The sequence below is a fragment of the Onychostoma macrolepis genome, chromosome 16 (genome assembly GCF_012432095.1).
Source record: "Onychostoma macrolepis isolate SWU-2019 chromosome 16, ASM1243209v1, whole genome shotgun sequence".
Classification (NCBI taxonomy): domain Eukaryota; kingdom Metazoa; phylum Chordata; class Actinopteri; order Cypriniformes; family Cyprinidae; genus Onychostoma; species Onychostoma macrolepis.
The window spans coordinates 10,134,411-10,146,431 of NC_081170.1; the positions used below are offsets into that span (position 1 = coordinate 10,134,411).

At 37.6% G+C, this 12,021-nt stretch overlaps 1 protein-coding gene across 11 annotated transcripts in view; it reads right to left on the minus strand.

Annotated features, from left to right (window-relative positions):
- tsnare1 (T-SNARE Domain Containing 1) overlaps positions 1 to 12,021 on the minus strand; it is a 138,641-nt gene that overhangs the window by 100,782 nt on the left and 25,838 nt on the right. For all 11 annotated transcript variants that reach the window (XM_058747950.1, XM_058747958.1, XM_058747949.1 and 8 more), the window contains one exon: positions 11,048 to 11,176. In XM_058747950.1, the coding sequence (XP_058603933.1) occupies positions 11,048 to 11,132 (85 nt within the window). In that variant the 5' untranslated portion in view covers positions 11,133 to 11,176. The remainder of the gene's footprint in view (positions 1 to 11,047; positions 11,177 to 12,021) is intronic.

Here is a 12,021-nt window from a genome sequence, read left to right on the forward strand (position 1 = left end):
AGTAGTTTGGAATGAAAAATGCAATTTGTGATTTGTTTCTTAAAAACACAGCTTTTTGCTTCACAATACACTGTAAAAAATGTACATTTTGAAAAATTAATGGTTCAATAGGCTACACAATCATGTGGAAGACTGTTCATCTGACAGCTGTCCAGAAGACAATCATTGACACCCTTCACAAGGAGGGTAAGCCACAAACATTCATTGCCAAAGAAGCTGTTCACAGAGTGCTGTATCCAAGCATGTTAACAGAAAGTTGAGTGGAGGGAAAAAGTGTGGAAGAAAAAGATGCACAACCAACCGAGAGAACCGCAGCCTTATGAGGATTGTCAAGCAAAATCGATTCAAGAATTTGGGCGACCTTCACAAGGAATGGACTGAGGCTGGGGTCAAGGCATCAAGAGCCACCACACACAGACATGTCAAGGAATTTGGCTACAGTTGTCGTATTCCTCTTGTTAAGCCACTCCTGAACCACAGACAACGTCAGAGGCGTCTTACCTGGGCTAAGGAGAAGAAGAACTGGACTGTTGCCCAGTGGTCCAGAGTCCTCTTTTCAGATGAGAGCAAGTTTTGTATTTCATTTGGAAACCAAGGTCCTAGAGTCTGGAGGAAGGGTGGAGAAGCTCATAGCCCAAGTTGCTTGAAGTCCAGTGTTAAGTTTCCACAGTCTGTGATGATTTGGGGTGTAATGTCTTCTGCTGGTGTTGGTCCATTGAGTTTTTTGAAAACCAAAGTCACTGCACCCGTTTACCAAGAAATTTTGGAGCACTTCATGCTTACTTCTGCTGATCAGCTTTTTAAAGATGCTGATTTCATTTTCCAGCAGGATTTGACACCTGCCCTCACTGCCAAAAGCACCAAAAGTTGGTTAAATGACCATGGTGTTGGTGTGCTTGACTGGCCAGCAAGCTCACCAGACCTGAACCCCATAGAGAATCTATGGGTATTGTCAAGAGGAAAATGAGAAACAAGAGACCAAAAAATGCAGATGAGCTGAAGGCCACTGTCAAAGAATCCTGGACTTTCATACCACCTCAGCAGTGCCACAAACCTCCATCCCATGCCGAATTGAGGCAGTAATTAAAGCAAAAGGAGCCCCTACCAAGTATTGAGTACATATACAGTAAATGAACATACTTTCCAGAAGGCCAAAAATTCACTAAAAAGGTTTTTATTTTATTTTATTATTGGTCTTATGAAGTATTCTAATTTGTTGAGATAGTGAATTGGTGAGTTTTTGTTAAAGGTGAGCTAAAATCATCACAAATTTGAGTTGAATTACTGAAATAAATGAACTTTTCAGACATTCTAATTTATTGAGATGCACCTGTATGTATTTTTTTTTTTTATTATTATTTTTTTTTACAGAGTACAGAGCCATTGGAGAACCACACAACTGTAATGGGAATTCTTGAAATAGTAAGCAGCAGCAGTTGCACATCAAGGGCCCTGTCAAATGTGCTGAAAGTCTCCGTTGTCCTGGAAGAGGAGGTGGTGCTTGACAACTTAGGAGACTTTGTAAATGCATTTATTTTACTTTTTTGGATTTTATTGTTTGCACTCACCCTGGAGTACAACAAGGACATAAAGGGATAGTTTACCCAAATATGACAATTCTGTAATTAATTAATTACCCTCATGTCCTTCCAAACCCATAAGACCTTTGTTCATCTTCAGAAAACAAATTAAGATATTTTTTGATGAAATTTTTTATGAAATAACGGTCTTATTGATGTGGAACGACATGAGGGTAATTAATGACAGAATATTAACCTCAAAGTACCTCTTATGAGTTTTTTTTTTTTTTTGGCAAACATTTGAAGTGTAAGATGCAGTTTCATGAGTTCAAATTACCTCTTGTGAGAATGGTAGAGTTCATGTGAAATTACTCTAAACACTGGGTGAAGTAACTTAAGATAAATTATTATTATTTTATGGTGTTTGACTTTTCTTTTCTTTTTTTGCATGTTTGTGAATGTGTCAATGTATAAGGTGCAATTCATCAGCTTTGTGTATATTATGAGAATTAAAATACATGATTGTGTAAGGTATACTGTGTAGAAAATGTCAATGTATTTATAATTTTAAGGTATTTTCTCAATATTGTTGTATATTTCATTAAAAGTATTAAAATGTGGCAGTGTTTCATGTGTATCATCATTTAATAATTTCAATAATAGTTTCATAGTAAACCAAAGCCCCAGTACAGGACACGTTGATGACTAACTATGAGCTGACTTGTATAGGCAACATTAATAAACATTGATCATCACTGAAATGTTCTCAATGCCAAAACATGATAAATTATGTTATTAACCAGTTCAAGAGCAAGAAAATGGGGATCCATTTGACTAATAGTTTAACATGAGCAGATTAAAAATAATATATGTATTATTTTACATGACAGCGAGAAGCATGTGACATTATCTATTTAACTGCTTCCAGCCAGATGTGTTTGTTTTTAAGTACAAAGGTGATAAGCTGTTCTCAGTGGATCATTTTTCAGGGAAACAACCTTTTGTGCCCTTACGGTTATCTCCACTGGCCTCCAGCTATGCGCACACCTCTTATACTCTCTCCTCCATCATTGTGATAGATGGATGTTCCATATTCATTCCACTCTGCATTGAGCAGTATCCCTTCATATACAGTTGGTGTGGGCTAAGAAGTGGGAAACACAAGGGCACTACTTCCTGTGTGCATGTGAGAAGACCCAGCAGGATTCCCTCTCAACCTTTCATGAGACCTAGATTCAGCTAAACTCCCATCACACACACACACACACACACACACACACACACACACACACTTATTGCATTGGGAATCTCTTGACATTTTTTTTTTCTATCACCATATGGTGCTATTTGTCTATTTGCAATTTGTTTTGTGTCTGTGCCACAGTCAATGATCATTCTAGTTGCTCCATCTAATCTGAAACTAGAACACCTCACAATTTAAATACAGGAAAATGTATTTTAATGTATAGAGTTGGAGAATGTTATAAGAACACAAAGTGATTAACTCATTCAATATATGGAAAACGAAGATATTAAATAAATGAAAACATACAGATTTTTTTACACTTCAATATAAAACCAAACAATAAAAATTAATAATTTTAGTATAAAACTACATTGAACTCAAAGAACAAAATGGATCTTTAAAAAAAATGCTCAAATTCTTTGGATTCAGTCAGATTTACTAAACAGAATGCACCGTTAATGTACCTGTCAATGTGTGTATGTAATTTGCATTAAGCCTGAAAGATGTCTTTTTCAAACAATGGATAAGTAGTTCATTTCATCATGTTATATTTCTGCATAAAAGCCTATATTGCAAAAGATTGTGTTGACAAATAGGCACATTTTCTGCTATATTCAATACTTGTAGCTATGTTTCTGCTACACAACACCTCAGTGAATTCAGAACAGGTGCTACTTAAGTTGTTTTCCATATTTCTGGATTTTAATGTTATTTAAACTTTCTACCATAAAATATTAGAGACTATAGGCTTGGAAAATTCCAATTTAACTTACATAGTTAGAATGTACAGCATTCCAAATGTACAGCATTCCAAATGTAAACAACCATTGATAGGGTCACTGTAATATTTGCATAATTAATTGTGATCCATTCTTACTTTCTTTTTTTTTTTGAATAAATAGTGCACACTCGACAGAAAACAAGACACACCGAGTGTCATGAAAATGACTCTGACATTTAATTTAAAACAGAACTAAATCCTAAAACCTGGGGCAAGCTTAGATTAAACTTTTGAAGCTGATAATTATTTCTGGAAATGGAAATCTACTTATCTATAATATCTATATGTTTCAATACTTGTACTAAATCTACTTGTTAGATCCTTCATGAATCTATTTAGATTTTTATATATATATATATATAATAGAAACGTGTGGAAGTTGAGTCAAAATCAGATGGTCAGTTATGGAAATTAGGAGAGCTCAGAAAGTACATTTTAGGGTTTGAGAGTAGGAGCCTCTGGAAATAAACAGAGACAAAACGCGTTGTAAGAAAAACAAAACCACAATGCACTTTCTCTAATCTGGGGTGAGAAAATTGATCTTAAATATCTGGGACACAGGAGAAATTAACTTCTGGCCTTTCTGAATTGTTCGGTGATGCTGCAAATGCAGATTCTGCAGGGTGTTCAATTATACTCTCAAATCAGGAAATGACTTAATCAAAAGCTTTCTCCTTGTTATGCATGAGGTCAGCATGTGGCTCTCTCACTCACACACACACACACACACACACACACACACACACTCTCTCTCTCTCTCTCTCTCTACTGGAAAAACGCAAACTCAAACACTAGAACGTAATCCCATGTATTGCCTAAGATCAGTGACAGAGGGTAAAAAAAAAAAAAAGCTGAGATGAGCCAAGGGAGAGAGGGGTTTACAGGCCAGAGATGGCTGTCAGACGATATGTGTGATACAGTGTGAGACGGGTCCTTATCCCCGCTGTGCAAGCACCAGGCCTGTCGCACAATGACTCACTAAGGAATGCAATGCATGTGTGAGTGCTTCAAGCACTGACATGATAGTTTTAGTCAAAAAATGCTGAAATCATAATTCAGTTTTTATGTGTCTATTATTATAAAGCATCATGAAGTTAGGTGTTTTCCTGGTTCAGGATGTTACACACAAATAGTTGTACATGACACCATCACATGACTTTCTTAAATACTAGATCCTGAATTCCCAATCATGGCATGGAGCAGTATAATTTCTGTAAATTTGAGAATTGTCTACAGCAATATCACTTTTATGTCTGTTAGAGGAACAGAAATATAATGTTCTATAATGACGGACGGACGGATGGACGGATGGATGTCACATGATTATCAATTACCAATATTGAAACAGTTGTGTTCCTTAATATGTTGGTGGAAACCATGATACATACTTTTTTTTTTCCAGGACTCTTTAATAAATAGACAGTTTGAAAAGAACAGCATTTATTTGAGATATACCTTTTCTGTAGCAATGTAGAAGTCTTTACTGTCACTTATGATCAATTTAATGCCGTTAAATTGATATATATTTTTTAAGTATTATGTTAATGTAAAAGTTATTAATTTCTTTTAATTATTATTATTATTATGAATTAGTAAATAAAGCAATCTTACTGATCCCAAACCTTTGAACAGCAGTGTATCTTGAGTTATGCTTATTTTTTTTGCACTTTGGCAAGTAGTTTAATAGTTTTTTTTAAGCACAGGCTTTTTTAAATGTGTTACATTTAATTTAAAATTTGAAATCTTCGCCACTTGAGCAAGAACAAATTTAAAATAATAATAATAATAATAATAATTCAATATATATTTTCTGAAAATAAGTCTTAATACCTTTCTACTCGAGTAAATTTGTGTTGTTTTAAGGATGGAGAAGAAGACAAAAACACCAATTAAGGAAATTTCCCAGAGTAAAAAGGCTCCATGCACACTACAGAATGTTTTGGTACTGCTAAACATGCTCCGTTTAGTTGATTGCTTTTTCAAAATACTTAGAACCCCAGCCTGAAGTGCATTGCTTATTGCACGCATGTTTATTTGCTGTTGTCAACACCAGAAGTCACTGTGTGTTTTAGGTTGTGTGCACAGCATGAGCGACTCCAGTGAGTTCATTGGTAGGTTCCCTCCTATGTGTTCTTCTGCAAAAACACACACTTGAACACCCCACACATATATAATCGTTAGCTGTGGGGATTTTGGGACAAGTCAACTACTCTAATCTGTGAAGATAACGCACAGGTTCTCTCTGGAAAGTGAAACTCAAATGTAAAGCTTGGTTCCTCATGAGATAACTACAAACTACAAGTACTTTGAAGTTAGGTTGAGTTAGGGAAATGTAGAATATGCACAAATACTTCAGTCAATCAATTATCTCCAAGAGAAAATGAGTGCAGGTAAGAAGATATTCATATCTGTTTAGGTCTGTGCCATAATGATACCATTATGCACCTGTATTGACTGCTTTTCAAGTATATGTGTACTCTGTACAATGAAACTTCCATTAAAATTAATGTGAATGTGCTTTCCAAGCGTTTGAGACCTTTTTGGTTTAGACAAATCCATGATGTATCCAATTAGGTTTAGTTTATTCAGCTTGGACACCAACCCAAGGACAGACATTTCGCTCATTTTACAAGAGAAAGCACAAAAACAAGGCTCAAGTATGTTAATGGGCATTTAACACATAATGTTTGACATTTCCAGTCTTTCTCAGCACTTAACTTGTCGCTAAACGTTATGAAATTTGCTCTCATTACACTGATGTAATCTCACAATCCATACTGAAATGTACTAAAAGACCCCCACCTCCCCCATCCCACCAATTACAACGCAATCAAGACATTGACGCACGACGTGGCCTTTCTAGGTAATCACAGAATGCTTGATTACTTCTGTGAGCGAAAGGACCTTTATTCCTTAGTCAATTTGCTTTTCACATTTTGTCTCTGTAACATGCAATATGGTTACAGACAATAATACTGGTTTACGTGAAATTGCACTTGGAGAAGTCTAAGAGGGTTGCAATTCTGAGAATGAGACAAAAGTGCAGTAATTGGACTTATGTGTAAAACCCAGACTCACAATGCCAAAGATCCCTGTAAAAGGGATCTTACACACACACTCACTGCATGGCATAGAACAGGCAGACAATCAGGCTGTTTTATAGCTGCATGTGTGTGTGTGTGTGTGTGTGTGTGGTGTCATGCTGTTTGTTCCACTTCTCTCTCTGAACGAGGCACGACACCTGAGCTCATTTCTTCCTTCTGTTTGGATCGTTGCAGCGTGGACGGAGAGCACGCCCCGGGTTTGGCCGCTCATGACGGCTGTGCGGTACCTGCTGGTGTTTCGGTGTCCCTTCATTAGTCTCTCCACACAGACAGACCCACCCCGCAAACCTCCCTAATGAACACAGCAGAGGCTGAAGCCTCATCCAGACGCGGACTAACCACATGCGCTGGGCTCTGTTCAGACGGTCGTCTCATGACAAGAGCTTTTTCCTGTGTGCTGTGAGGGAGGAGGGAGACAACGGTGCAGTTAACCATTACTGAAAAAGAAAAGAAAAATAAATAAAATCACATGGTAAGGACCATGACAGGGGCAGATATGGTCAGGCTGTGCTGTGACAGTGCCTGCAGGTAGACTGGAATGATTGAAGGAAGGAAGGAAAATGAAAAGAAAAGTGAGAATGGGATGACAGAAAGGAAGAAATGGCGATGACCGAAAAGAAAGAAAGAAAGAGTGATGTCAGAAGAAAGAAATGAAGGAAGGAAGGACAAAAAAGAAAGTAAGCAGGAGTGATGGCAGATGAAAGGAAGGAAGGAAGGAAGGACAGAAAGCAAGAAGGACAGAAAGCAGGAGTGATGGCAGCAGAAAGGAAGGAAGGAATGACAAAAAGAAAGAAAGAAAGAAAGAAAGAAAGTGATTGCAGAAAGACCAAATGAAAAGAAGGACAGAGGAACAGAAAGTGAAAGAGGAAGGAACTGATAGTAGAAAGCAGGAAAAAGGAATAAGCAAAGAAGAACAGAAGCAAGAAAAGGAAGGAAGGAAGGAAGAAAGACAGAGGGAAGGGGAAAAGGAAGAAAACAACCAACCAAACAAAGCAACAGATGAAAAGAAAACAGGAGAGAGCGTTGCTTAGCTGGAAGAGACTGAAGATGGACGGGAGGAGGAAGGAGAACGACAGCAGTAAATGGAGTGACAGAGAAAGAACAAGCGATAGAGGGAGAGAGAGAACAGCAGAGAAATGCATATGCTGCTGGAGGGGAGTTAAAAGGTTTGGCAGGGGAGAGGTGGGGAAAGATTAGCTCGACTGACAACTCCATTAGAGACTTAACCCCGGCTTTGATCATCGCCTGAGCCCCTCTTCAGCCGGCCTGATGCAGGAGCCCAAACACAGCAAAGCTGACAGCCTCCTGAACACAGGTCTGCCTGTGATCAAAGCCCTGTCTCTTACAGCTCAAGCTGCCTCACTCTCTCGATGTTGTCCTGTGGGAGCGGCAGCAGACGAGCGTTCAGACTAAGAGAGAGATCTCACAATGTTTGATTTACCGAGGTCATGCTGTGTGAAAAAAAAGACTATTTGCTTTTGCATGTTTTGATTGTGAGAGGTTCTGTGTGAGGAAGACGTTGTTTTCCTTTCTTAAGTTGTTCTCTTACATTTGTCACAGCCCTTTCTCCTGCACAGCTCTGATAAAAACAAACTCTACTTAACAAAAACACAGCCGTCAAAAGGCACATGCGGTTAGAATGACATTTCAGCTGCTCACTTTCGTACCAACATGTTCCTGTAAAACATTGTATTCATGCAAATGAATTCATGTGAACTGAATATGTCGCTTAAATTCACTCTTATGACACGGCCCGTGATGCATGCCATTATGTATTACACAACAACTGCAGGAAGGTATAGTGTGCAAAAGTTTTTCTTGCTTTTAAGTAGCTACATTGGTTAGGGTTTCTTGGATGATATTTCTTTAATGCAGTTAAATTATATATATATATATATATATATATATATATATATATATATATATATATATATATATATATATATATATATATATATATATATATAACTATGAGAGACAAAATGAGAAGAAAAAATCCAGAAAATCACATTGTAGGATTTTTAAAGAATTAATTGGTAAATTCCTCTGTAAAATAAGTATTTAGTCACCTACAAACAAGCAAGATTTCTGGCTCTCACAGACCTGTAACTTCTTCTTTAAGAGGCTCCTCTGTCCTCCACTCGTTACCTGTATTAATGGCATCTGTTTGAACTCATTATCAGTATAAAAGGTACCTGTCCACAACCTCAAACAGTCCAACTCCAAACTCCACCATGGCCAAGACCAAAGAGCTGTCAAAGGACACCAGAAACAAAATTGTAGACCTGCACCAGGCTGGGAAGACTGAATCTGCAATAGGTAAGCAGCTTGGTGTGAAGAAATCAACTGTGGGAGCAATTATTAGAAAATGAAAGACATACAAGACCACTGATAATCTCCCTCGATCTGGGGCTCCATGCAAGATCTCACCCCGTGGGGTCAAAATGATCACAAGAACTGTGAGCAAAAATTCCATAACCACACGGGGGGACCTAGTGAATGACCTGCAGAGAGCTGGGACCAAAGTAACAAAGGCTACCATCAGTAACACACTGCGCCGCCAGGGACTCAAATCCTGCAGTGCCAGACGTGTCCCCCTGCTTAAGCCAGTACATGTCCGGCTCGTCTGAAGTTTGCTAGAGAGCATTTGGATGATCCAGAAGAGGATTGGGAAAATGTCATACGGTCAGATGAAACCAAAATAGAACTTTTTGGTAAAAACTCAACTCAACTCAACTCGTGTTTGGAGGAGAAAGAATGCTGAGTTGCATCCAAAGAACACCATACCTACTGTGAAGCATGGGGGTGGAAACATCATGGTTTGGGGCTGTTTTTCTGCAAAGGGACCAGGACGACTGATCCGTGTAAACGAAAGAATGAATGGGGCCATGTATCGTGAGATTTTGAGTGAAAACCTCCTTCCATCAGCAAGGGCATTGAAGATGAAACGTGGCTGGGTCTTTCAGCATGACAATGATCCCAAACACACCGCCCGGGAAATGAAGGAGTGGCTTCGTAAGAAGCATTTCAAGGTCCTGGAGTGGCCTAGCCAGTCCCCAGATCTCAACCTCATCGAAAATCTTTGGAGTCCGTGTTGCCCAGCGACAGCCCTAAAACATTACTGCTCTAGAGGAGATCTGCATGGAGGAATGGGCCAAAATACCAGCAACAGTGTGTGAAAACCTTGTGAAGACTTACAGAAAACGTTTGACCTCTGTCATTGCCAACAAAGGGTATATAACAAAGTATTGAGATGAAATTTTGTTATTGACCAAATACTTATTTTCCACCATAATTTGCAAATAAATTCTTTAAAAATCCTACAATGTGATTTTCTGGATTTTTTTTTCTCATTTTGTCTCTCATAGTTGAGGTATACCTATGATGAAAATTACAGGCCTCTCTCATCTTTTTAAGTGGGAGAACTTGCACAATTGGTGGCTAACTAAATACTTTTTTGCCCCACTGTGTGTGTGTGTATATATATATATATATATATGCTATATATTCCACCGAGACCAAACACATTAACATTGCCTTGTATATTGCCATGCTAAACTCTCCAAGAGTTATCATGATAGTAATATGTTTAGTTATAACGGAAATTATTATTTTGTGTTCCACAGAAGAATGTGGAAAGCATGTGAAATGACATGAGCACCAGCAAATGACTTTGCATACTTGCTAGTCACAGTATTTAGGGAAAGTGTGAATAAAAGTAAACACCTTCTCATTATGCTTAGTTCTCCTTCCTTGCTTGTTACGTTTAGTTTTACGGTTATGGCTGAAGTGCATCAATGAAAGGTCAACCCAGATTATGCGCGTACAGAGTGAACTATAAATAAAAAGTAAGCCAATATCTACTTGGTTATTCTGCTCTGATATTAATCACTATGTGTAAGTCAGTTGAGGTCCAATGTATATATTAAAACCTGGCATTCACCAACACTTTAAGGCTTGAGGTTTTACTCTGCCCACAACAGAAGTGTTTTCCATATTTCTTTTGGGAATGTAATATTTTCAGATGCAGTTCTTTTGTTGTTGTTGATTTAACAGAGCTGGCGAAATGCTCAAATATTTTGAATGATCTAACAAGCTCTTCTGCTACCATGACATTGTATTATAATCGAAGACAATGTTTAATACAAGATGCGTATTACTAGTTACTAAACACATCAGAACTCAGACGAGGCAGAACGGTACTAAATTAGCCATATGGCTTATTAATCCCATGATGATTTATGGAGAGGGAATAAATGCACAATGCCATGCTTTAGTAAATGAGGAGGTACCAAAATCTTTGTCGTATGATTTATAATTTTTGGGGTTTTTCAAGAATGCCTGGTGATAAATAGAGAGACCTCCTGCCTGTGAATGTGAAAAAATGGGTCTTTACCTACTGGCTGGTATCCCTGCCTTGTGTGCCCACCAAACGGATTTCTGCTTCCAAAAGATCCCGCGTCAATGGATCCGTAAGACATTCTGGGTCCTTCAATAATTTCTTGAGCAGCCAAATGGGACTAGTCTGCACAGGAAATAATAAATAAACAAGAATGCATAGTTATAGATGGAGAAAGAATGAGTTAAATTAATCTTAAATCAATTAAGCAAAATATTTATTTATTTATTTCACACACCCATCATTTTAAATGTACACATAGGAAGAATTTTATTTATTTATTTTTTTTAAAGTTATATTTATGGGTTTTCTAATGCCATTATTGAGAGAGGACAGTGGGGAGATGACAGGACATCTTATCTTATCTTATCTTATCTTATCTTATCTTATCAATTCAAATCAAATCTTTTAACATTTCTTTGACAGCACACCAATGGACCAATCACAGTTTGATGCATATTTCAGACAAACAAACAAACAAACAAACAAATAAATAAACAAATAAAACAAAGACTATTAATATTATTATTAAAATTTGATTATTTGAAAAATCTTTAATTATAATAATTAATAACATTATAATTAATTAATTTTCAGTAGTAATGTTGTAATGTACAAACAGTGAATGATTTAAAGGGTTAGTTCACCCAAAAATGAAAAATTTGTCATTAATTACTCACTCTCATGTCGTTCCAAACCCGTAAGACCTTCGTTCATCTTTGAAAGACAAATTAAGATATTTTTGATCAATCAGAGAGCTCTCTGGCCCTCCGAAGACAGCAATGCTACCCAAGTACCCCAGAACGTAATCAACGTAAGCATGCCTGTGTTTTCTCTGAACGTAATCAGCGTTGTTTACATTCAGTAGACAGCGTGCACATGCCGAACGTAAACAACGCTGATTACAATGATTACATTCTGGGGTACTCTCCAAAATGGCGGAAGACGGTAACTCAGGGCGAAGGTTTGTT